General features: G+C 46.5%; 2 protein-coding genes across 5 annotated transcripts in view; one reads left to right on the top strand and one right to left on the bottom strand.

Moving 5' to 3' along the window:
- Window positions 1-1,713: 1,713 nt before the first annotated feature.
- AWAT2 (acyl-CoA wax alcohol acyltransferase 2) lies at window positions 1,714-8,239 on the top strand (the record flags this gene model as incomplete). The annotated part of the gene is given in 7 exon segments (XM_080653083.1): window positions 1,714-1,833; window positions 6,556-6,760; window positions 7,000-7,115; window positions 7,117-7,184; window positions 7,760-7,869; window positions 7,872-7,958; window positions 8,163-8,239. Coding segments are annotated over 7 exon segments (783 nt in total).
- A 4,816-nt stretch (window positions 8,240-13,055) lies between these two features.
- Window positions 13,056-26,376, bottom strand: part of EDA (ectodysplasin A) — a 630,489-nt gene continuing 617,168 nt past the window's right edge. The window contains exons 3-8 of one of the 4 annotated variants that reach the window (XM_080653532.1): window positions 25,636-25,659; window positions 20,407-20,586; window positions 19,041-19,075; window positions 18,035-18,086; window positions 15,392-15,522; window positions 13,056-13,669 (exon numbers count right to left, since the gene is read on the bottom strand). In XM_080653532.1, the coding sequence (XP_080509658.1) occupies window positions 13,418-13,669; window positions 15,392-15,522; window positions 18,035-18,086; window positions 19,041-19,075; window positions 20,407-20,586; window positions 25,636-25,659 (674 nt within the window). In that variant the 3' untranslated portion in view covers window positions 13,056-13,417. The remainder of the gene's footprint in view (window positions 13,670-15,391; window positions 15,523-18,034; window positions 18,087-19,040; window positions 19,076-20,406; window positions 20,587-25,635; window positions 25,660-26,376) is intronic. The other 3 variants (XM_080653533.1, XM_080653534.1, XM_080653535.1) reach the window with 3 other exon arrangements.

Genomic DNA, 26,376 nt, shown 5'->3' with positions numbered 1-26,376 from the left:
TAAAATATATTTTTATTGATTTCAGAGAGGAAGGGAAAGACAGAGATAGAAACATCAATGATGAGAGAGAATCATTGATTGGCTGTCCCTTGCAGGCCCCCTACTGGGGTTGGAGCCCACAACCTAGGCATGCACCCTGACCAGGAATCAAACTGTGACCTCCTGGTTCATAGGTTGATGCTCATCTTCTGAGTCATGCTAGCTGGGCCGATTTGCTAATATTTTGTTGAGGATTTTAGCATCTGTGTTCATCAGATATATTGGCCTGTGATTCTCTTTATTTGTAGTATCTTTATCTGGTTTTGGAATTAGGATATTGCTGGCCTCATAAAAGGAGCTTGGAAGTGTTCCTTCCTCTTTGATATTTTGGAATAGTTTGTGGAGGATAGGTATTTGTTCTTCTTTGAATGGAGAAACCACATTTTTAAAATTTATTTTTACTATGACCTTGAGGGACCTATTTCCCCCCAAAGTCCTACTGTAACTAATTTCAAGCCCACAGAAGAGTTGAAAAATTTGCAGTGAACACGCACCACCTAGATTGTTCAGATATTTTGTTAAATGGATTTATCACACATCTATTTAACATATCACTCGATTCATCCATCAATACATAATATATGCATTTCAAAATGAATTGCAGCCATCAGTACTCTTCACCCCTAAACACTTCAGCACTGAGTTCAATATTTGTTTACTTTATAAGTAAAACTTACATGCAGAGAAATACACAAGTCTTAGGTGCATATTTGCTGAGTTTTACCTGTTCTAGAATTTCATGTACACAGAATAATTTGATAAGTACTCACATTTGTTTCTTCAATAAAAAATTTTATTTAGCACCTACTATACACTTAAAGACTATATCTGATGTCAGTTCATGGAAAGCAGTGAGTTCTGGACTGACCAAAAAGCCAAAGGTATTTCTTGGCCTGGCCTGTGACCTCTCTCCTCCCCTCCAATCATTGTCACTGAGAGACCATAGATAGCTGTGTTACAAAACTCAAGGGGTTTGCAGCTTTGGGTGCTTTATTAAAAAATGAGAGGTGGTTGTCCCAAGGTAGTTTTATTTACATGCAGCAAGTAAAGGATACAGGGGATTCATATCCAAAACTCTGCCTCCCCGAATGGAGGCTTAGCCTTCCTTGCAGTTGGCTACTTTCATGGATTGAGTTCTTAGCTCATCCTGTTTACAGCTTCATCTACAAAATACTCTGCTACATTTTAACATTTAGTGAGAAATAACATTTAGAACTACCCAGACTTTGAGATCCTTGTTTAATCTAATAGCTGGGCCTCAAAAATAAATGCAGACCTGTGTGCCCTGGGCTCCTCCCTGCCCCCCAACTCCCATCCACACTGGCTCCGAAGGCCTCTCATCAGCTCCACCCCCACTCCCACTCACTTCCCATATCAGAGTTTCACCCTCAGTTCTCTATGCAGGCGTGCAAGAGAGTGTCATAATCTCATCCCAAGTCATTCCCAGGTGGGTAAAAGTGCAGGTGGTTAGAGAGGTGAAAGGAACTGGACAAGCAGAGATAGCACACAGTACTATGATCCTGTGAAGGGATGGGGACAGGAGGAATGAGGGCATGGAGACTAGGCAGGGGCTGGAGAAGAAAGCGTGAAGAGAGGAAACATGGCAGGCCCCTGAGCATTTGGGACTGGGCATCCGAACAGCACCTACCTGGAGCCACTAGGACCTTGGGCATAATGCTCTTGCCCTCTAAGAAGGACCTCAATATTGCCCCGGAGTTCTTTGCTATTTTCCACTGGGCCCTCAGTATCTTAGTTATTGGTGAGACTTTAGCCTTTGGTAGGGTGACCGTCTGGGTTTGCCTGGGACTGAGGGGTTTTAGGGTTTAGCAGGACTTTTAATGTTAAAACCTGGACGGTCCCCAGCACATCAAGATGGTTGGTCCTCTGGCCTGTAGGCTGACATACCTGGCCATGGTACTCGTGGAGTCTGTGAATGTGCATGCAGGGATGTGTGTGCATATGGGTGTGTGCCTATGTAGGGGCGTGTGTGCACGTGTGTGAGATAGGGTCTTGCTGCAAATGTGTATGTTGAAACTTCCTGGGTTTACACTGGGGCACAGAGGGCGTGTTTTGGGAAAGTGGGAATAGCCAAGGAAAAGGGTTTAGCTGCAACCTAAAGAACTTGAGTGGACCATCATTAGGAGACAATTGTCCTAGTGACAGAGGGAGGCTGTGAAAACCTTTGGTGTGGAAGAATTCATTCATCTATCAGTCTGCTTTTTCCACTTTCTCCATCACAGACACGTTGTGAAAGTTATCTGCTGGCCACTGTGTTCTAGGTGCTGAAGCAAACCATCCCTATGGGAGGGGGGTCTGTGGAAAATACTCATTTGTCACGTGGTTTAGGTGAGTACTGACTGGAGGCAGGGGCATGAACTAAATGAACTTGTAAGATATCTGGGAAGGAAAATGCAGATGGGCTCTGTGAGCCCAGGGCTTGCCCATGACTGGGGAGAATGAACTAGAGGACAGGGAATGGGGCTTAGAGGCCTGCCTAAGGTGGGCACCAGGAGCCCCAATACTGAAAAGAACAGTGTTAATCTAGGACAATGGTCGGCCAACTGTGGCTCGCGAGCCACAGTTTGCCGCTCTGTTGACTAATGAGTTTGCCGACCACTGATCTAGGAAAGACAGGCAATCAGAGCTGGAAGCGACCAGAAGAAAGAAATTCTTGTGTTAGGTACTTACAATGTTCACACCTATTATTTCACTTTAGCCTCATGCCAACTTTATGAGGTAGAAGCTATTGCCATGTATAATAATACATCCTAATAGTTACACATTCATAATGATAGCTAATGCTCACATAACATTAGCCAACATTTATTGCACCCCTTTTCCATGCAGCCACTGTTCGAAGCACCATATGTGCATAATAATCTTCATTGTATAGCTGAGGAAGCTGAGGTTGTGAGTGGTCTGGTCAAGATCACACAGATCCAAAGTGGAGGAGGTGGCCTGGGACTTGAGCCCACAGGACCTGATTCTGGCCTATGGGTTTCTCTCCTTACGTCTTCCATCTCTTCACTCACTGCTAATTAGGAGGTTCGGTGGATCTGTTCCTGGAATACATTTGTGACCTTTGCCCATTTCTCTGTTGAGTTTGAGTTTACTCTTGAAGGACAAATGAGAAACAGGTGAAGAAGGAGGAGTGTTCAGGGCAAAGGGTGGGAAACATATGACAAGGCTAGTGTGAGGGGAGAGCATAAACCATTCGGGGAGCTGCCAGTGGTAAGTGAGATGAGGGGGTGAGAGGCACAGAATTGATGCTTCATACATATCGAATGAATGAATGAATGAATGAATGAGAGAAAGGAAAGGAGACTGGATATGCAGGCAGGGGACAGATAGTAGAGGGCATTGTAAACCATGGAAAAGAGTTTGGACTGTTTCCTGAGAGCCATGTGGAGCCATGATAGGGTTTGGCACAGGGCAGTGTCATCAGATTTGTGTTTTTGAGAGATTGCTATAGCTCTGTGTAGCAAAGCAATGACAAGAAGTGGCTGTTGTAATAGCCCAAGTGAGAGGTGGTGGTGATTAGGCCACACCAGTAGTAGTCAGGACAGAGAGAAGAGGAAAGAAGAGAGATTCAAATAATTGGAGTATAATTAAAAGATTTGATCACAGAAGATGTAGGAGAAAGGCAGGAGGCGAGACTGAGGGCTCAGGTCCCAGTATGAGCTGGCAGAGGGGTCAGAGGAGCAGAGAATGGTGAGGAAGGAGAATGGCCGAAAAAGAGATGTATATGGGGAGGAGACTGTCACTTCATTTAAGTTGGACTTAGCACATACAGAGAGGCAGTGTGGAGCAGGCAGGAGAGCTCGTCCCTCCCTCACCAGCTCACATGGGGCACATGGTGTCTTTGAGCCTTCCCAGTTCTTCATCCTAGAAGTCTGTGAGTGGAATCATATCCATTTGGACCCTAAATGCCTTAAGCGGAGACCTTTACTGTAAGATAAGGCAGACATTGGTATTGTAAGACATTGGTCCCCAACACTGTCTGGGGTGGAATAAAACCTCAGGGAACCAGAGTGGTCTCCTCCAGACTAGACCCATGCCTCCCTTTACTTCTTGGAAAACTCAAATGGTTTGTTTTTGTTTTTTTTTTGTTTTGTTTGTTTAACCTTACCAGAGGCAGCTATGTTTATTTATTTGGGAGAGAGAGGATAGAAGAGAGAGAGAGAGAGAGAGAGAGAGAGAGAGAGAGAGAGTGAGAGAGAAACATTAACTGGTTGCCTCTTGTAAGTGCCCCCACTGGGAACAAACCCACAACCCAGGTATGTGCCCTGACTGGGAATTGAACCCACAACCTTTTGGTGCATGGGACAACACTCCAATCAACTGGCTAGGGCAAGTAAAATAGTTTTATAACGAGTATGTAAAAAACCTAAATTTCTGGCCTTCCCCCCTGCCCCCCGCCGCCCTTAGATCTGTTCCCCAGAGGCAGACATTTTCAACATTGTTAGCTCTTTTTTTCTCAATATGTCTCAATTTTACTATTTAAAATTTTGAAATATTACTACTTCCTGATTTAACAATTTTAGACACTGTCACTGTCACTGACTTCCCAATATGAAGATGAGAATTTGGTCCTGTAACTGTCACTAGATTTTCCTCTTTCCCCTCCTCCCCATATTGTTATAGCACAGGTTTTAGTTAAACGGCCTAACTAGAACTAGGAAATATTACTCACAATTGAGCTATTTAGTGCACTAAAATTATTTTTCTTTCTTGTGCACCTTCCTTTCCCCCTCAGAACTCATAATTGCCTCATTTGAAATTTCTTTAACTATCTGTTAGATACATATTACTTATCACTAAGTCTCCACAGACATGTGAATCTCTCAATGTGTGCAAACACTTCAGGAATCTCTAAGTCTCCTTCTCTCCCCTGCCACTTTTAATTTCCTGGAGGACATTGCTGCCGCAGAATGCAGCATCCTCCTGTTACAATCTAGTCTCATGCACAGCTGCATCCCCAGGGCCCTCAAGGCACCATGAAATCATAATTTAGGAAGGTGCTTCCTCTCAGGGTTATGCAAACGTTGAGTCAGTACTTGCCTGAACCTGAGAGCAATGTCTCCTTGAAGTTTGTGCCCTAGCCACCTTGTTTGCCTCACCCTGGTCCTCACCGTGTTTACTTCCTTCTCTAGTTGAGTCCCTTTTTTCTTGGGCCTCATGCCTTTCTTGGTTTACTCCCTCATTTCGGTGGAGCACATCCTCCAGGAGTTTCTTGAGAAAGGGATGCGTAAGACAAACTCTCTGAGACTGTATGCCTGAGATGGTCTTCATTCGACTTTATACTTGATTAAGAATTGGGCTGCAGATAGAATATCTCAGCTGCATCTAGTGCAAGTACCTGAGTCTAGAGTTTCTTTGGTTCAGTTTTCCAGAAAGTAACCTTTTCATTGTCCAGTTGTGTGTGTGTTTGTGGGGGAGGGGTTGAGGTTCAAACTACTTCTCTGATAGACTTTCAACCAAGCCCTATGACTCACACCCACTTTCTGTGACACCTGGTGACTCCAAATTCTGAGTCTTTCCCAGATTCTCCAGTGCAGATGGGTTGCTTGCTCTTGTAGGCATTGCCCTTGCAAAGATGCCAGCTTTCCTCAATCCACTTGCCAGTGTGCAAATATTTTGCTGATATCTTCAACCCACCGCTGGCATCTCTCTAATTCTCTTTTTCCTTGTGATCTATATCTTTTTTTAAATTCTTAAAATTGATTTCAGAGAGGAAGGGAGAGGGAGAGAGAGAGATAGAAACATCAATGATCAATCGGTTGCCTCCTGCACAATTCCCACTGGGGACCGAGCCCACAACCCGGGCATGTGCCCTTGACCAGAATCAAACCCGAAATCCTTTAGTCCCCAGGCCGATGCTCCATCCACTGTGCCAAACCAGCTACGGCTGTGGATCTATATCTTTAAAAACATTCTTATGGTAATTTTCATGAGGTGCCAGAGAGGAGTCAAGATAAAAAGTTGTGTTCACTCTGCCATGTTCAATTAAAAGTGTTTTTTGTCTTTTCTCACCTTTATTTTGACCCATTTTTTTCTCACAGTCTTATTTACAGCTGTTTAAAAACCGAGCCCAGTAATAATTCTGAGTATGGCTTCCTATGAGTCATCTCCATTAGGTCTGTCCTAACTACTCTAACCTAGCTGAAGGTGGGTCTTCTCTTTCCCTGGTATTCCCTCTGCTGATGCTTCACAGACATGTGGGCAGGAACGTGGTGGTTGGAGGAGAACTGTTCCTGCTCTGTCTTTCCAGGACTCCCAACCTCTGTTGCCAGATCGGTGTGACCCACCACTGGCTCTCGGCCATTGAATGCAGCCCAGAGCAGTGCTGGGGCAGGTCCTGGGGCTTACTGCCTGGCACACAGCTGGAGAGGAAAATACCTTCCTGGAGTTGTGTGTTGCCCAGCTTGCATGGCCCTTGCCCTTCCAGGTCTATGGCCAGAAGAGTTCTTTTCTCTCCCCTGTCCATACCCGTCCTGACTGCTCTTTCTTCCACAGATTTTGAAGACTCATGGCATCTCCCCCGACTACAACTACATCCTTGTCTGCCACCCTCATGGGTTCATGTCCCATTCATGCTTCGGCAACTTTGCTACAGAGGCCTTAGGCTTCACCATGATCTTTCCTGGCATCACCCCTTATGTACTCACTCTGGGAACCTTTTTCTGGGTGCCTTTCCTCAGAGACTATGCCATGTCGACAGGTGAGTTGGCTCCTAGGACATAAAAGCCAAAATAAAAATGGCTTCCTGAGGAAAAAATGTTGGTGGAGTGGGTGAGAGCAGGATGAAAGGGGATCAACTGTGTGATCCCCTCTGGTCCTAAACAGTAGCCCTAGGCTCGCTGTCTGGGATGAAGCTCTCTCCTCCTGTGAAGAGGTAGGGAAGAAGGCTAGGAGGTTTGGGAAGTGGCCAATGATCTTTTGATTTTTTCTGCCTGCCAGGGGCCTGCTCTGTGAGCCAGTTCTCCATGGACTATCTGCTTACCAAAAAGGGTACAGGCAACATGCTGGTTGTGGTAGTCAGTGGCCTGGTGGAATGCAGATACCACACACTCGATAGGGAAGCCCTTATCCATGTTGTTCTTGAGGAACTGGACTGGGTTTGTACGCAAGACCCTGCAGCATGGGTAAGGGCAGTCCTGGTCCCTATTAGAGAGAGCTTTTTCAAAGGTCCAGCAGGGAAGGAGGAAGGGATTTGGAGGAAATTATATATAAACAGGGATGGCAAAGCTTCTGTATTGGAGTAGAGCCTGGGCCAGGTCCCAGAGGCATTTCTGCTTCTGAGGAAATACTAGAGGGCCAGTCCTGAGCCTGCTGTTCCTCACTTTAGCTTTTCATCTGGTCCAGACCCTCTGTGAAAGGTGAGTGGCTGCAACCTCCTCTCAGAGAGAGCCAAACTTGCCACGTGGGTAAAAGGGAAGAAAGGTAAATGAAATGTTTCTTAAATTTTTCCTTCCTGTTTTAGACCTGTGGGTTCACAGGAGAGTTAGGACTTGCTGCCTTTGGCTCGCTGCTGCTTTGTCCCCACAGGAAGCCTGGGATAGACCACAGGGCCCTCACGCTTGGCCTGGACATAGGCCCAGCTAAGTTAGGGCCTGCGGAACATATAGGCAGACCCCGAGACCACTGGTGGTCAGCATGTCTGGCTTTCAACAGGGTCCCTACCTTTCTGGCCTTCAAAGGACATGCCTTTGCTCCACAGGGTGGCTCTAATCCCTGCCTGTGCCTTTGGGGAGGTAGACCTTTACCATCAGCACATTTTCTCTCCTGGGGGTTTGGTCAATCACTTCCAGAAGTGGTTCCAGAGTGTGCTTTCATTTACCCTTGTGCTTTTAATGAGCGCGGCTTCATTGAGAACTCCTGGGGCCTTCTGCCCTATGCCCAGCCTGTAACCACCATTGGAGAGTGGGCCCTTCTGCTGGCAGCCTTGTTTAGGATGTAGATCCAGTTCTGAGGCTGAGTCTTGGCTTTGGCTGTGTCTAGAGGTTGGGAGGCTGGCCAGGGTGGGTGGTTTTGGGGTGGTAAGGGTGAGCTGGAGGGCTGAGGCTCGTTCTGAGGAGTGAGCTATTCTGATGCTTCTCTTTTCCTTCTGTCTTCTCTGGCAGTTGGGGAGCCTCTGCCAGTGCCCAAGACTGAGAAGCCAAGCCAGAAAGTGGTGGACAAATACCATGCACCCTTGTAGGGAAGCCCTGCACAAACTGACCAGCACAAGACCCTGTTGTCTGCTCAGAGACCCAGGAGCTGGTGATAGTCTAACAGATATCTCTGGAAGCTACTTAGCCTGGCTGGAAAGTGTGGAACTGTAAACAGGGGCCAGAAGTCACCTATGGGGCTTCTGCTTCTGATTTGGCCAGTCCTCATTGTGAGGAGGGGCTGTCCATTTGGTTGTTTTTTAAACCCCAATTCCCCCTTCATTTCTGTCCTCCTTCCAGTGCTTCTCTGTGTTTTCCTTGGGGCTATAAGGGAGATGGTTTTAAGAGACAGGCAAGCCCTGGGGAGAGGTGCCCTTTAGGTGCCCATTCGTCAGCATTGAGGAAAACAATGGACAGAACGAAAATCCAGCCTTCTGATACTGCTTGTGCTCTAACTAGTATGCTCGAGGGCCCAGGATCCCTGGACACCTTTCTATCTGTAACTCTCAAGCAGCCCCATCTCCTGTTATCTAGACTCCTGCAGGACTTTGAGTGCAAGCTCCACCATCTTCAAGCCAAGTGAGTCAGAGCAATTAGTCACCTCTGAGCCTCAGTTTCCTCATCTGTAAAATGGGACTAATGATCCCTCATGTGCTTACCTCAAAGGCTGTTGGGAAGATCAAATTATATTGAATGTGATTGATTGAACTTTGTAAATTTGGAGAGCAACACAAAGTGATTCTCCTGCAACCATTTTTCCCATTTCCTATCCTTGAGCAAAAATGCCCTAAAGCTGGCATCTCAATGTTTAAAAGAAAGTGTACAGTGGAATATCTTGTCAGCAGTCCTTTGAAAATTTAAGCAACTGATACCCTCTACCAGCCCTCGTCCACACTCAGTTTCCACCTTATAATGCTATAATAGAAGGGTCAGGCCTGGTTTAATTTCCTGTCTTCTCCCCCGCCCCACCCCCCAGCAATTTGCTTAACCTTGTCTGGTTCTCTCACTCTGCCCTTTGTCTAAGTCAGCCATCTTGCTTCAGATGGAAGTGAGTGCCTGGCTTCCGGCCACCATAAAGCTCATCTCCTGGATGGTGAGGCTCTCAGACTCTTGGCCCAATAATTGTTGGCAATGGCAGGCTACACAATTTGGCCCACAGCCTGCTGTTCCATTCCTCTTGAGTGGATGCCTTTTGGTCCTAATGATTTATCCACATTGACCTGTCAGTTTGGTCTAGGACATCCTGTATAGTTACCAGTGTGACCTGCTGCCTCTGCCCTGGGTGCCTGCCTCATGTGATGTCTGTACATACTGCAAAGACCTAAGGTAAAGGGGACAGGCATGTGGTCTGGGGCAGAGAGAAGGTGAGGTACCTGCCAGGAAGTTCAGACTACATTCCTTCTGCTGCCCCCTCTGAAATGGGTGCCTTGGGCTTTCTTCTGGCTCATCGGCAGCACCTGCATAAAAGCATCTAGTGTGTAGGAATTGCTCAAGCTGATTTCAAAAACAGAGGGGGAAAAAGCTTTATTTGCAAAGAATAAACCATTAATTTATACAAACTTACATCCCAGTTTATATACATTATGTATAGTTTATATACACAGTATTTCACACTGGATGCTGACCCCCAAAGCAGCACTGGGCCTGCTCCTGGCCATTCTCACAACAAAGTCCACACCCACGCCCCAGCTGGAAGCTTTTTTAATAAAGAAATGATACACCCTGACTCCCCTTGAAGTGATCCCTGACACAGATTAAAAGAAAAAATCTAGTTCCTTCTTTGTGCTCACATTGCCTAGGGGAGACTCCAGGAAGGAGCAGGCTGGAGGCAGTGCCAGGGTGGCCTCAGGACTTCCAGGTATTAGGCCAGTCCAGAGGCAGGAGCTGGGAGAACACCTTAAGAGAAGCAAGAGTTCTGATGAAGGCTGCAGCTTCTCTCTCCCTGCCTAGCCAGGCTCCTGAAGGGGGCTTTCACTTTTAGCCTTGAGTCTGGGAGTGAAAGAAAGAAGGGGGCTGTGTGGGACAGGGACTGCTCCACCCCCTCACTCTGCTGAGTCTGTGAGTCATGGCTCATTCATCGTGGGCAGGCCACCTTCTCTCTCTGGGCCTCAGTCTCCACATGAGTAACATGGGGCAGAATGTAGGTTGGGCTAGATTCCCTCTAAGGTCCTTTCTAGCACTAAATTTCTCTGAATCGATTTGCACCCACCAGAAGTTACATAAAACGCACATAATCACATGTGGATCAAAATCTTTTTCACTTCCAGGGTTTCTAGTCCTTTCCTGCTCAGCAAAAGAAATTTGGTTCAGGATGGATGAAGGGGAAATAAGGCAAAGACTACATTTTCCAGGGAACCAGTAACTGAGCAGCCCCGACAGCTGATTTTTGTGCCAGTTTTGGCTGTTGAAGCCCAAGCAGCTGGCAGAGGCTCCTGCCAGGCAATTCTCCTTCAAACCTCTGTTATCTGCCTGCTCTCAAATGCCCTTGTCCTGTTCTCCATGCAAGACTTGGCCTTCTGGTAAACTCACGTCAGCATAAATTCAAATGCTTAATCTATGTCCACATTCTCTTATTAGTAAATTGCTTCACTACTTTGTCAATAACTTCACTGCAGCAAGGCTCCCCAGCTACTGACTGCTTCCCTCCTCACCCCCCTCCATCTCGGGTTCCCTTTGACAGTTCCTAATAAATAAAGGGTTTATGTGAATCCTGTCTCCCCTATCATCTGGAGAATAGGATAGGTGTCAGAATGTCCTTTAGGGCCACAATTAGGAAACCTTTTCCTTTCCTCTTCTGACAGCTTTTTGGCTATAGAACCAGTCCTCACTCTTCCCTCCATCCCTGGGAGATCCTGGGAGTACAAAGTCCTCTGTGGTTTGGTAGAAAGAGATAAGGAGTCACTTAACTATGGGGAGTGGCCAGCTCCTGCAGCCCGTCTGTAGGGTAACCAAAGGAGGACCTTACTTGCAATAGGGGCTCCATATGTACTGGTTCCTTGGTTCATTTGGTGGGTGAAAGAACATAAGGGGTTTAAGTTCTGTGGGTATCAGGGACCTGCTGCTTGGACCTGGTGCCAAGACAGTTATTCTGAACATGAAAGCTCTAAGTCTGATGGCTGTTTCCCAAGGAAATGCCCTACTCTTTTGCCACAGAGCCTCTGGCAGTCAAGACAACAGGCATTACCATCAAGGATTGAAAATGAGCATCTCTGGGTCCCTCCCTAGAACCCACAAGGATTTAGGGTCTATATTACCATTTTTATTTGGGTTCCCTCAGGACCCCAAATTCAACACAAAGCTGAGGTGCAATGGAATAATGTTGGAGTCAAACTGTCTGAATGAAGCCCCAGGCCTGTGACTTCAGTGGGTGAGATCCCGGTCAAAGCATTTAACCTCTCTTGAGCCTTGTCTAAACAATAGGATTTGTAATATCAAAGGAGATAATAAGAGAGAAAGTACTCTCCAAGTTTTAAGGAGAATTTCTCATCTGTTCCTGCTACACCTGAGGACTGTCCAAGGCACTCTGTAAGAGCCCGGCCAGACCTGTTCCTCATGTTTGCTTCACCTGACATTAGCAACCAGACAATGGCTGTGCCTCCTGCCCTGACCCTTGAAGGGCCCAGCAGTGTAGTGGCTTACAAAGAGAAGGCACAACTGCAGAACCTGTTGTTCCTGGTAAATTTCAGCTGCCCATCTCCTCAAAAGTAACTTGTTTCTTATTTCACAAGCAAGAGTAGCAGACTGTATAAGGCTGGCCTTCCCAGCTTTGGGCTGGACCATGTACCCAGGAGCCAGGTTGGGCCCAGGCAGTTAGAAATAAGGCTCTTGTATGGTCCCACCATATGATCTGTGGGAAGCTTGGGGAAGTGGTAATGGTGTCTTTGGGCCTGACTAGAGGGCAGAGCCCTGCCCGAATGCCTACACCCCAGCTTCTCCCAAGCCTTGATTCAGGGGAGCAGCACTGGAATCTGCGTTGACCATGCTGTTCTGTGGCTTTCTGAAGCCAGAGCACAGGCCAGGGGTCAGCAGGGCATCAGCTACTACCCTTTCAGATAAGGCTTGAACGACTGGCCGCTTGGCTCCAAGATAGGGAAGCCACTTGAAAAACCCCTGTCCTATGCCCACCTCTTGTCCTTTCTAGGTCTGGTAGAAAAGCTCTGCCCTGCTGAGGCCCAGGGGCAGGTGAGGGTTGGGGATTTTAGTAGGCTATTAAAGGAGTTGCCTAAATATTGGGATTTGAAGGGACTTCTGGAGGTCACCCAGTCCAACACTTTGCCGATAGACACAAATCGACTAGATAAATATTGTGATGCTTAATAAATGGAAGAAAATTCTCTTTGTGCCCAGGTAATCTCAAGAGTATCCCAGACTCACATAAGCGCAGGTCCCAGGTTAGGCACCTTTCTCAGACAGAGGTAGGCTCTGTGGAGAAAGACATAGGAGGTCTAGTCAGGCTGGGAAGGGGGGCAATTGGGATCCCAGGGAGTTTTCTGAGCCTACAGCTGTAAACAAAGTGAAAGACATGTGGCCCCAAGTCTGGCTTCAGGTTCTTATGCAGGCAGGTTTGTGGTCATTCCCTGTAATCACTCCAAGGAAGAGCAAACCTCTTGTCCCCGAAGCCTGGGGAGCTGCTGCACTGGCTCTGCCTGTATGGGAAGAGCTCTGATCCGCTGGCTGGCTGCAGGCAGAGCAGCAGGAATGCTTCCACTGCCCAGGGCACCTGCTCAGCAGGTTTGTTCCTTGGTCTCTGCCACAAGCACAGACCTTTCCCCTCCGACCCCACCCCCACCTCACCTCACCTCACCCCACCCCACCCCACCCCACCCCACCCCAAAGAGGGTTTGCTCCCCAGTCTGGAGTATACCTCTGCTTTCTCTTGCCTGCTGCCCCAGACCCTCACTTTAGTGCAATAAATGATAACTTTGACATCAGGGACCTTGAGATTGAAGAGTCATGCAATTAAGCCAGTCAACATGGAGACAGGGAAGCCACTTCTGCTTCATGTAAACCCTGGGGCTTCATCAACTCTCCTGATAACTCAAGGTCATTCGGGAAAGGCAAGCAGGCCTTGTTGTCCTGGAGTCACTGGGGAATAAATAGCCTTGGGGCCTTTCTCTCTGCAGCTGCAACACACACATGCCTCACTCCACAGCAGCACTTCGAGGTTCTAGGGATCCCGGCTCCCAAACCTAGGGCAGGGGCACAGGCAGGGACTAAATAGGGGGAATCTAGGATGCAGGGGCCTCGCCCAGCCTGATGGCCCCAAAGAAAGTGGTGTGCTTGCTCATGTTGATAGAGATGTCAGCGTGCACCATCTTCACAGCGATCTTCTGCCGGGCTTTGAGGAGGCAGACGCCCGCGGTGTAGCAAGTGTTGTAGTTGGTCTTGCCTGTCTCGATGCTGCGGGTACACTGCAGAAAGGGCTTCTCATCCACCACCACCTCATAGCTGGCAAAGTCAGTGAAGTTGATGTAATATACCTGGGTGAGAGGCAACAAGAAGGGATTGGGGGAGAGGGAAAGAGGGTGGATGGGGCCCTCCCCTGTCATGACGAACTGCCAGTAGACCTTGTGGAGGGGCAATGCCACCTGAAGGCATGCTAGTTAGCTGACAGGAAAGGAGGGGTGATGGGCTTATACTCTGTCTTTCCCCTACTCTGTGGGGCTCAGGTGCCTGAGCAAATCTTTCTTTCAACAGCACAACAGTTGTAAACTCTGAGGGCAAGAACCCTGCCTTATTCACCTCTCAAGCACCCCCTCCACCCTACCCACACCCTCCTCTACTCTGGCTATGGACACAAATGAATACAAACTAACTTCTGGTTGCAAGCCCCAAGGACTATTTGCAGATAAAGTTAGAAGTCACTGATTTTCCAGAGAGGGAACAGTGACAACTTGCCATTTCTTCAGCTCTTTTGAAGCCCGCCCCTGCCCCTGCTGCATTTCTCTCACTCATTCTCAATGTCCCTTAGCCCTCTTGTTTGACAATTGAGGAAACAGATCCAGAGAGATGGAGAGCTATCCACCACAAATGAGATCAAGAATTTGGAAGGGCAAAACCCAGGCACCTAATTTTATTTTGTGGCTAAGAGGAAGTTCAAACCTATGTTCAATGGCCTGGTGTTAAGGGGATTTTCCCAGTTTGCATGGTGTCCAAAGCCTGAGGCTACTCCCAATTCTCTCCTAGACCCAGAAAATTAATTCATCTTTCACTACCAAGCTTTGATCCCCTACCAAATGGAGCTTAGGACAAATGCCCCATAGGACACTGGAATTACATTTATGTGCTCCCTGGGGATTGGGACCCTCATCTCTCACCCTAAATCACTATCAAAGGTTGCTTCCTCCATGGGCTCTGTAGGAGGGAGCAGAGCATTCTGGTGCCATATAATTTCTTGGGTCAGCACTCAATCTCTGCCAGGATGCTTGATGGGCTTAGAAAATACCTATTAACCCACCTTCTCTGGCCACTCCCCTGTGAGGCCCTTCTGCTGGCTCCACAGTCCTGCTATAATTTGCCTGCTTGTTGCCCACCCCACAGAAGCCCCAACCTCAAGGCTCATCTACCTCCTAGCTCATAGGAGCCACCCAGTGGAGGAAACCAACAGGGGTGGAAGCGGATAGGCAGTGGGCCTGTGCAGGACAAGGACAAAAACAGAGGAAGAAAAGGGCTGGGAGAATGATAGCAGGAAGGAGGCAAGAATAACAGAGAAACAGAAGGTAGAGAAATAAATGGGAGAAAGAACAAGGAAAGATAGTCAGAAATTTTTTTGAGGTTGAGAGCAAGTCCACAGGAGCACTCTTCATTGCAGACCCAGCAGTGTGGGGGAAGGGGTTCTCAGCATCCCTGGAACTAATTTTCAAAGAATGTATTGAGATAGAGTTCAAGTTTGGCAGTAGAACCAAATATCTTGGGGGGTGGTGGGTGGGTGGGGAAGAACAAGAGCCTGGTGCCCTGCAGGAGGGAATCGATGCCAGGGTGTGAGAGGGACTTCTTTTCAGTTTTTCAATGATATATGGCTAGGAAAAAATCCAAACATTCCCTTCGCTCTTTCCTCTTTTCAACTCCCTCCCAATATGGTGCCCCCAGCCCTTCACCCACCAAAGCAGGCTGGTCTTGGCTGGCTCCACAGGACCCCTATATGGCCTGCACAGGATCTGCATTCTGGATATAAGAAGAGTTAGGCCTAAGACCGTACTCACTTCTACCTGACTATAGATGAAGTAGGTGCCGTCCACCAGTACCTCCAGCTCCCCACTGCGGGGATGTAGCTTAAACACCTTGGGGTTCATAGTGATGCGAGACCAGTCATTGAGCACTCCACCTGAAAGATCTCAGTATGAGAGAAGGGCAGTCACTCAGTACATGTCAGAATAATCTGGGCAATAGAGACAAGAATTATCAAGTTGTACACAACCTCCACCCCATCCCTATGCAACCTGAGTAGCCCAGGAGGCCAAGCTTTAAGAAGAGCATTTGCAAACTCAGGGGTCTGCCTGTCTGTCTTCCTCTCTTTCCCTGACCCCTCCATCCAGTAGGGTCTTTAACCAACACCTTGTAGTTGGAAATGTAGGTGGGGAGTAAGAAAAGAGTGGGCACACTGACCAATTTTCTTTGTTGTTCTGGGGCCTGCACAGGCAAAATTCAGACACTGAGTGGCAGGCTAGCTCTTATTATGCCATTTGATTTCACCAGCCATAATTCCTCAATCTCTCTCCTGTCATAGGTTCATGGATTTTGTCCTCCATAAGAGATTCCTCCACACCCACTCCTTTCTGAAAAGCCTCCCTGGGCCCCCAGGAAACCACTTAACCCAATAATTGTCGACCTGGAGAACCTTAGGGATCAGGGGTGAGTCAGACTTCATGGCAGCCAGAGAGTGTAACTACCAGTAATAAGGCCCATGGGGGAGAAGGGTATTTATGAGAGGGAGGGGAAGACTGCCAGGCAGCATTAGAACCAGCCAAGAGGATGGCAAAGGTGTCTGGGAGCTGAGGCACCCCTGGCAAAGCTTCTGTCTCTCAGCCCCACCCCATTTGGGGTGGAGGGGCCACCATACTGCCTTGGCCTTTGCCCGACACAGAACCAGCATGTGAGGGTGGAGGAAGAGCCTCCTTTTCCATCCTGCAGGGGAGGGGGTGCCTTCCCACCACAAGAGAAGGAAGTCCAAGCCTATGGGGTCTTTCCCCCTCAAAACCATCTGTTTTCCACCCAAGAAATTATGTTTTGAACATCCATCCTTGGCTAGTCTCAGGATGCCTGCCTCTTTGAGGCATGAGGAAACTGGCCTTCTGGAAAAGGTGACCATCTTCCCTTGAGGTGATGATGGGATAGGAGTTAGGAAGAGATTCCTTGGTTCAACCCCTTCAAATCCACTCTTCATATGTCCTACTACTCCTAGCCCCTCACTTCTGCTCCTTGGTGCAAGTGAAGATTAGCAGAGACTGCCACTGGGGACTAGCCTAGAGGGGTTGGGACTAGTCTTGTGATGTGCTAATGGGAGCAAAATCAGTAGATACTGGCACAGAATAAACACAGAGGTCACCCATCCAGACACCCAAACATGTCTGTTTCCTGTCTGTCTCACTCCTCCTGGACAGATGGTAGTCATGGCTCACCCAGAGCCCTGGGGCCTAAGGCACCTGGTCCCAGCAGGAATGCTTGGGTTTTGATGCCATTCTGCTCCTACTTACATTTCTGAGGCACGTATCCAGATGGCAGTCCCAAATGTAGCTAAGCCCAGTCATTAAGAAAGCTGAGCCCAGCCAGGTCGGAACTGACTGGCCTCTTCAAATCTGTCCCCATGTAGTAGGTTCCTTAACATTCATTTATTGTGTCCATACTCACAGCCCAGCCCTTCCCTTCCCCTCCAAGCTCTGTATGCATCTGGCATCTTGGCTGGCTTGCTGCTTCCCAAGGCTCTTGGGGGTTCATACATTTTAGGCTCTGTGAATCTTGGGGACTGGACATTATTTCAAAACACTTTTATTTAGTGAATGTCTCTTTGGGGAAGAAAATTAACCTAATCATTTAGTGGTGTGTACACACACATCACTGAAGTAGCACAGTGCAGTGGAAAGAGTCAGCCAGATGTGGTTTTGAATCCAAGCTTCTACACTTAACTGAAATGTTGGGTGAGTTAATTACCCTCTCTGTGCTTCAGTTTCTGGCTCTGTAAGAAGGAGCTAATACCTACCTCATAGGGTTGTTGTGAAGATCAAATAAAATAAAAGACAAAGAAAGCATGTTGAAAACTGTAAAGTACCATACAAATATAAGGCACTATGATTTATTATGGTATTGTCCAATCTCTCTGGGATTCTGTTTCCCAATCTCTTAAAAGCAGGAGTTACATTAAATTGGTGTTTCTTAACCTCATTACACCTGTTCTCCCTTTTTATAGACACTAGCATGGCATACTTCCTGGAGAATCTAACATGCCCCCCACCTCCCTGTACAGACCTACCAGACAATTATTTGAAGTTATGTAGTTTTTCCCTTCTCTGATTTGTATTGTGAGACTATTGATCAAACTACACATATCCTCATGGTGACTCTGACAGCACCTCCATCTCCCAACAATTCCATTCCATCTAAATGAAGTCGCAAATCCCTTTCAGCTTCCTCACCAGTGTTTCTAATTGCAATTTGGGTGTTGCAGCTGGTCGTGGTGCAAGCAATTACCCAGGACAGACAGCAGAGGGCAAAATGGAGTAGAAAATGGCTCCCTAGTGCCCAGGGTATCTCAGGGGTCTGGGAGTAACTAGTCTGGGTGATTATTTGGAAGCTGGGAGTAAAGAGGAGGAGCAGATCCTCTTATCTACAGAGCTGACTCTGACTCTTACCATTCTTGACTTGAATTGCTGACCCTTGGCCCTGCAGATGCACCACAGCTGGCTGGGAGGATGACAAGGATAGAGAGAAGAGTCACTGTGAGAAATGACTGCTCACTCAGCCACCAGTTTCCACCTCTGACTTCTAGTCTCCTTTCTGATTCCAATTCTGATCCTTCTCCCGTCTTGGGATGCTAGTGACCACAGTGTGACAAGAGGATAATACGATTTTGTAGTTTGGCCACTTCCTAGCTATGTGACCTCTGCCAAATGTAATGCCTCTGAGCCTCGTTTTCCTTACTGTAAAGTGGGGATTAGGAAATTTCTGGCTTCTCTCACAGTATGTTTGAAGATCAAATGAGGTGATGGATACAAAATTGCCCTGGAAGCCATCAAGCTCTATGCAGCTATGTAGGTTTAATTGTGGCCAAACAGCTGTAGTGAGGGAGGCTGAGATGAAACAAGGCCAGGGAGCAGAACCTGCCAATAAAGACAGATTAGGAAGCTCAAAGACTAGGGAGGAGCCCTTCAGGCCATTAAGGCTGGGGCTGGCCTGGAGCTGGTTGGCTGATTTTCAAGGACGTACTCTTAACCTTCTAAGCTCCTGATCCCAGGCAGTCTGAGTGCTGACATGGTGTCGGGGGTGGCAGGTGGAGTTGGAGGCCAAGGTGAATAGGGCCTGTCTAGTGGCTCATTTTACCTGACTACCATGTGTGGATATAGCAGTGGTTGGCAAATTCATTAGTCAACAGAGCAGCAAACCGTATAGTAACCCTCTGTCTCCTGTGGAATGGGGAAAATGGCCACAGGAGAACTCAGTTCCCTGAGCTAAAGGCAGACCCTGGGGCAAAGCTTTTGTATTCACAGAGACAGGAGTGGCTCTGAGGGAAAAACCTCAGAACCTCCAGGGTATCCTCACAAAATAAAGCCTGAGCAAACTTAATAGGTGGTAAACTCAAAGGTGGCTCTAGTCTGTGGCCTTCCCTCCTCCCCAGGAAGAGAGCAATGCCCAGCCAACCTGGTTCTCTCGAGTTCCAGCTTTATCTGCAGCACCTGTGAAAGAGGACAGGCCAATTAGAAGACTCACTCTTCCTACTTCCCTTTCTCCTCACCCAGGGAGCCAGTGGCAGGGAGCTGTGATCCCTGCAGCCAAGCCTTGCAATGGGAGAGGACACCCCTTTCGTCTGTCACTTGTCCCTGACTAGCAAGTCCCACTGACACCCACAGAGACAGATGAAAGAGCAATCCTGTCACTGTGTGACCCTGAGACAAGTCTTTAGCCTTTTGCTTGATTTCTATTAATTTTCTTCATAGAGTGCATTTCCATTTGTAAGTATCCTGCTTCTTTAATCATCTCTCTCCTCCTCTAGGACATAAACTACATGAGAACAAGAACAACTCTTACACATAGAAAGTGCTCGATTAATATTCATGGAAAGATTAAATGGAAAAAAAAAGCCAACTCCATCTCTTGTGGCCACGGTAACACTGATTAGCCCTGTTTGAACTATGAATCAAAGAATCTGAGTCCTGCTGCAGAATTTGTGGACCTAGAGAAGTCAGCTGTAAAGAGTTCATTTCTTTAAAACCTCAGGATACAGAAAGGGAGCAGGAGAGGGAAATAACAACTGGCCCAAGCCCAGGCAATCTGACTCCTGTCAAATCCAGTTAGGTAGTTTTGGATCTGCATCTATATTTCTTGGATGCCCTTCTGGGCCCATAGGGAAAGATGCAAAGAGATGAAATGTTATTCGAATGGGTAATGCGGTTGGGTAAGGATGTAGTACAAGGAGCACTTGGTTCCTCGACAGGATGTTCTTGATGCCTGGGTTTGCTTCTCCCATAGCTTGAGTGATTCATAAGTTTTCAACTCCTTGACTCTCAGCAACTACTTGTCTACCTCTAAGAAGGGCATCTTAGAATTCAGGGGATAAGACTGTTGTAGAGCTGGTATCTTGCCCAGTCCTGAACATTCCTCCCCATATCAACATCAGCACAGGAAATAGATGCTGGGAATCAGAGCAGATCCAATCCATCTCCTACAGGAAGTTCAGTGAACCCTCGGGGCCTCTGTCTCAGGCTCATATGAGTCTACTGGCCCATTACAGGGAGGCCTAGAGTAAGGAAGAACTTGTGATAGAAGGGTTGAGACAGGTCAAGAACAGGTGACTCCTGGACAGGTTGGTATAAACAAGAAGTTAGAGCAGGTCAGATCCTACTGGCTTGTTTAATTTCTAGTTTTACACTGAGCTAGGAGACCTGCATTTTTTATTGCACAGCCATACCACCAGAAGCATTTGAAACTGCTCTCAGGATCACCCACCCCTGCTCTATTAAAGTACTGGTAAAGAAGCCTGGGGGAGGGCGGAAAAACAGGAACTCACCAGAAGGCCCTTGGAGGCCAGGAGGTCCTTGAGGACCAGGAGGACCTGGAGGGCCAGGTGGGCCCATAACAGTTGTTCCTGGAATTCCAGGAATCCCTGGAATCCCTGGGGGTCCCTGGGGTCCTGGAGGTCCTGGAGGTCCTGGGGGGCCATTTGGCCCAGGAGGTCCTGCCTTCTTTCCTGAAAAACAAGAATCAGTGTTCTATTTGTAGTTATTGAGTGAGGATGTACTATCAGTTCAATGGACTTGCAATGACAAATAGTCAGCACTCTGAGAATTCCTGCTATTAAAGAGATGAACACCTTTGTCACAATTTCTCTCTCTCTCTCTCTCTCTCTCTCTCTCTCTCTCTCTCTCTCTCTCTCCCTTTTTCTCTCCTTTCATGAATAATAATTTATGGAGTTGGGTTTGAAGATAATAGAAATAAATGGCCCTCAAGGAGCTCAGTCTAGCGAGGAGACAGACACAGACACAGACACAGGAAAGCAGAAGTGCCATATTCATGGTGGGGACAAAATGCTGAAGAGGTCAGGAAGGGCTTCAAAAAGGATGTTATATTTCAGCTGAGTCCAAAGGATCTGAATTACCAAGTGACCAGTTTTCAGAATACTGAGAATTGGGCTATTGTCAAAGAGAGTGGCTTTCATGTTTACTTTCCTGTTTGGTGGATTGATGCAGATGGAGAGAAAGCTAGGAGGACAGCCTGCCCTTAGGAGTAACATCAGCTGCAGGAAGGTTTCCTACAGGAGGCAGGATGTACAGGAACTGGGGTCATGGAGGAAGTGCTTGTTGGGAATGAGGAATGGGAGGGAGGGAGAGAGGGAGGGAGGGGAAGAAGGAGAGGCTGGGAGTAGAAAGAGCTGAGGAGGAGGCAGCAGACTTTACTTTCTCAGCTGACCTCTCAATCTTATTTTTAAAGATCTCTGGGAAAGGAAATTCTGCACACTCCCTTGGTAACATGTCCCAACGTTCATTACCTCTCACTGTTAGGAAGTTTTTCTGTATATTTAACTGAAATCCCTTCTGCAACAGTTTAAGGTCTTTGTGTAGATAGAGAAGAATAGTTACCATCATACATATAATAACCCTTGTATTCTCAAAGACATTGTCACCTATTAACCTCCATTTTATAGGCTAAATAATCCAGCTTCCCAGTCTTTCCTCAGAGGCCCTATTCTCCTATTCTTGAATGTATTATTAATCAAGCCCACCAAATCCCTTTTTATCCTCACTATCCTTTCACAACAGTCCCGATCCTCCTATTCCAAGTTCCAGTCCTCCTGACAATCCCAACAGCATGTAGTTATGTTTAGTGAGTGCTAACTGCAGTCTTGAATCCAAACCTGCAGCTCATCCTGCTTGGTTCCTCTGCTCTGTGCAGCCCATTCAAGCACTGTAGGTGGTCACAGGTGGCTGTCTCCTTCCTCCCTTCCCCATTTTCTCACAGTTTGTTGGAAGTCCCAGGAATGGAAGCCTTTTATCAGACTCCACCACAATGTCTTCACCGGTGGTACTTTCTTAGTTTTAAATACAACCCTCTCAAGTCTCACTTAAATACCTCCTTACTGCTCCCTAATTCCCTGCTCTGCAGCCTCGTAGGCAGAAGAATCTTGTCTGATTTAGCATGTCCTCCTTTAAGAATAATGCTGCATGTTCAAGAAACCAAATTCCCATGGCAACATATTCAAAAGGCCAGTTGTCCATGTCTAAGCACACCTACATTTGGGATGAAACAATGGGGTCATTGTGGGGCCCCTTGCCAGGAGAAGAAAGGAAGGAAGGTCCTGAGACCCTCTCTCCCAGGGAAGCCCCTGTTGCCATAAAGACCTAGAGGTAGGAGCTTCAGCATTTTCACTGCACTTAGCAGCAAAAGATTGGATCTTCCCAGTTTCTAGATCTAGCCAATTTCAAGATGCTGAACAGGAAAGCCATTTTCCTTCAGATTCGGGCAGCTTCCAAGTAAGTCTCATTCAGTGCCCAAGTTTCAATCCCAGCTAGTGTAGTGGAAAGAACATGTAGCCAGGAGATAAAGCCATAGCTCCCAAATCTGCCATGGACACATTTTGGGCAAATCTCTTCCTCTCCTGGAGCCTTAGTTTCTCCATCAGTGACTTCTCTAAGTTTCCTCCCAAGACTTAGGTTCCTTAAGGAGCACTGACTTCCCACTGGCAGTCAGGAAACTTCCCTAGTCTGGATGTAAGGGTTGCTTCTCCCTCACTGTTCTCTGGGCTGCGTGGACACAGAAGACGGTGCACATTGGGCTGTGCTATGTTCCAGAATTTGCAGGCCTCACAGTAATTTTTCAAGCTAGAGGGTATTCTGTGGGTAGTACAACTTTGGTGTCAATACTGTGAGTCTCTTGTGATTGCTAATGTAATTTTGGAAGAATTACAGCCAGAAACTCCTCCAGTCAAAGAGAATAATGGTTGCAGTGTAAACAAATAATGTTCACTTATGAAAATGTTAGAAGGCATTTAGGGAAAAGCTCTTGCTGTGATCTAGTTCTGCAGCTGGTCCTCTTTGCTCCTCAGCACCCTGTTTTAGTCAAGTGTGCTTGCAAACTCGCAGAAAGCAGGCCCAGAGAGGAGCATGACCCCTGGACCAAGAAGATGGCTTTAGAGGATTGAATTTGTTTTCTGGATTTCCTTATTTTAACAGAGCACTTCATGATACAAAAGCCCAGAGACTTTTGTACTTAGAAAGTTACCCTTTGTAGTCTTAGATAAAAGTATACATTCTTTTCAAATATAACCTTTACAAAAGGGTATTTTGCTAACCTATTAGCAAAGTCCAAGTATTTGAAAGAACAACTAAAAGCAAGTGAGTGAAAATGTGTGTGTTTGTGTGTGTGTGTGTGTGTGTGTGTGTGTGTGTGTGTGTGTGTGTGAGAGAGAGAGAGAGAGAGAGAGAGAGAGAAATTCCATTCAAGAATGGAAATTAACTCAATTCAAATTAACTCTTCAGGCATGTGCCTATTCACTGTGTCCATAGAAATCTGTATTTAATGGCTTCTAAATCACTTTCAGCCAAAGTAGATGTTTAAGTCCTCTATGAATCTCCTCCCAGTAATGGCCCATACACAGGTAGCAGTGTGAGGCAGTGACCCAAGTCCTTGGCAGAGGTATTGAAATCTGAATGTAATTCCAGAGCTTCTGGCCTAGACAGCTATCTTCTATTGCCATTCTCAGGGCTCACCCATCAGATAACACTGAGACTGGGAGCTGCTTTCCACCACACACATGCCCTACCCTCTGGGAAATCACTAGCCTACTTGCTTCTCCCCAAATATGCCATGCTCTTTCATGTTTCTGGGAGACCTGAGTATGCTATTCCCTTTGATGGAGTGTCATACCCCCTCTTTTTTCCCCTCATCCTTCAAGTCCAGGTCAAATACTGTTTTCTCTGAGTTTGGTCCCTCACTCTCCCAAGGAGAACTACCAGTACTTGCTCCTTCTTGGTGCTCCCACAGCATGCTGTTCATGCTTTGATGACAGCATTTTTTAGACTAGATAGTAATTATTTGTGTGTGTACTTCCACGATTCCAACTGCACTGGGATATTTTTGAGGGAAGGCACCATTTTCTTCATCTCTGTATCTCTACTCCTGACAAACATAAGATGCTTATTCATTGTCTAGTGAACAAGCAAGGAGAAAAAAAATACTAGTAGCTGTGATTAGAAAGTACTCTCAAGTCTACTTATTAGAAAGGCAAGTCATCCCCAGGCTTGTGTTAGGAGCAGAGGGTGTCCTTCTTCAAGCCAGGTGAGCATTCTGGGTTTGTTATAATGTCTGTCTTAAAGGAATATGACAAGTGTTAAAAACTGCATGTTTGAAAGTCAAATTTACTTTCTTGGTGAATGCACAGGCTCCGCAGAAAAAGGTTTTTTCTCTAGCTCCAGCTCTCTGGCTGTTTTCCAGCTTTGTTCAGCTCAGGTCCACAGGAGGCCAGGCTTCCTTACTGCAGGGACATACGTTTTTCATGTGGCCACCACACCTCAACCCACCAGAGCACCCTCGAGCTCAGAGAAATGGTAGGCAGCAGCTGAAGTCAGTCTTTGTGGCTAGTCTGGGGATGATAATGTACTCTATAAAGCTCCAGAAATCTTAACAGACAGAATCATTTCACTTAAAACATTTTAATGAAAAGTGATTAATTTCACTCTATTTTCCTCCTAGGTCAGAACACATAAACAAATAGATATTCAGAACTGGTTTTGCAATAGGTTCTTTAGTCCCAAGGAGTGAACCATATTGCCTGATCCTGTACACTATTTTGGAACTTGTTCTGTCTTTGGGTTCTCCTTAAATAAGCAAGCACTTGGGCTAGTCCAGTGGTCGGCAAACTACGGCTCGCGAGCCGCAGTTTGCCGCTCTGTTGACTAATGAGTTTGCCGACCACTGCGTAAGGCATTACCCTTACACAGAAGTTTTGACTTCAGGTTAAAGACATTAGTGCATTATTAAAATGTTTTTTAAGTGTTTGTCCCTAAGGCAGTGGTCGGCAAACTCATTAGTCAATAGAGTGGCAAACCGCGGCTCGCGAGCCGCATGTGGCTCGTGAACGGCAGTTTGCCGACCACTGGGCTAGTCCTATGGCAAGCACACCACAGACTTACTGACACAACAATGGCACAATGGATCTGCTCAACTAGAGCTTCTTTGAAAAGACTAAAAGATCAGGGTATTACTCCAGCCTAGTTTTTCCATTACAGAGAAAATTATTTTGAAACCCCAAAGCAAGAAATACCTTCCCTGACTATCTGAGATATATGATAGGGATAACTTTGAGGCCAAGAAATAGGGTACTGACATCCCTCAGGAGGTAGTATATATATCTATTCCCTACAGGCTGTCTCAGGATTTCATTAATACCTGATCACTGACTTGATAAAGGAGGGGGGAAAAGAGAAAGAAGAAGGGCAGGGGAAAGGAGCAAGTAAGAATAAATGAAAGAGAGAAACTGAATTATATGGACAAAGGAGCAAGAAAGAAAAACAAAATCAACATTCATATGTTGCCAGAGAAGCAAGTCTATCTTTTGTGGATCATCACTGAGAAACAATCTCTTTTTATTTCCCTTTGGAATATACAACACTCAAGAAGATCCCATGTGAGTGAATAAAATAACAGACAACCAGACTATAAAAATCCCAGTTCCGGGATTCTTTTTCTTCTAATTTTAGAAAAGATAGGACATGACAGCAATTTAATCAAATCAGGAACTTACCCTTTTTCTTGTTTTTAACTGGACCTGTTACAAAAAGAAAAGGGAAAATTAAATCACTGGAAATTAACAGAAAGTGTTTATTCTCCAAGACAGTCATAGGAGGGACCCCAAGACATTGCAAATTTGAGGAAGCCCCATGCCAAGGTCAGGTAATTGACAAGGTATCTCCCAACTACCAAATTTCCCCAGTCTGTTTATGATTGTTTTGCTACTGTTGTAACAAGAAAGTTACAAAGAAGCTTCTTTCCTAGGGAGAAAAAAATCATTCAGGCTGCCTTTGGAGTGAGGGAATGGCTGCTTCTCCATAGAGCCAAAATGCCCAGAAACGCAGAACTCCACAACCTTAGGACAGCATTCCAATAATTCTGCAAGTCCTGAGACTGAAGAGTCATGCATTCAGGTGAGGAGCTGATATGAAGTGTCATGTGCTGAATCTGGAAGGAAAAAAGGGTCATTTTCATGGAAGGAGCAGAGCAGCAGCAGTTAATGTTTTAGTCACTTCCTTATAATTTAGTTAGTAATTAAAACAGTGCAACCACAGTATATGTGGGGGCCACATGAACTCTTACTGTAATTTTCCGTAAGTTAACAGACAATTTAAGGAAGTGTCAATAGTTTTATTGACAATGAAATCACAAGCATTTTTTTGGGAAATTACCTCCAAAGAAAATAATTCTAATAATTGAGGGCACTCAAAAAAACCCATCTTTCAGATTCAATCTGTTTCTAGCTGGGTTTAGC

This window comes from Plecotus auritus (assembly GCF_963455305.1).
Source record: "Plecotus auritus genome assembly, chromosome: X".
Lineage (NCBI taxonomy): Eukaryota > Metazoa > Chordata > Mammalia > Chiroptera > Vespertilionidae > Plecotus > Plecotus auritus.
This window is presented reverse-complemented; position numbering and strand designations above follow the sequence as displayed.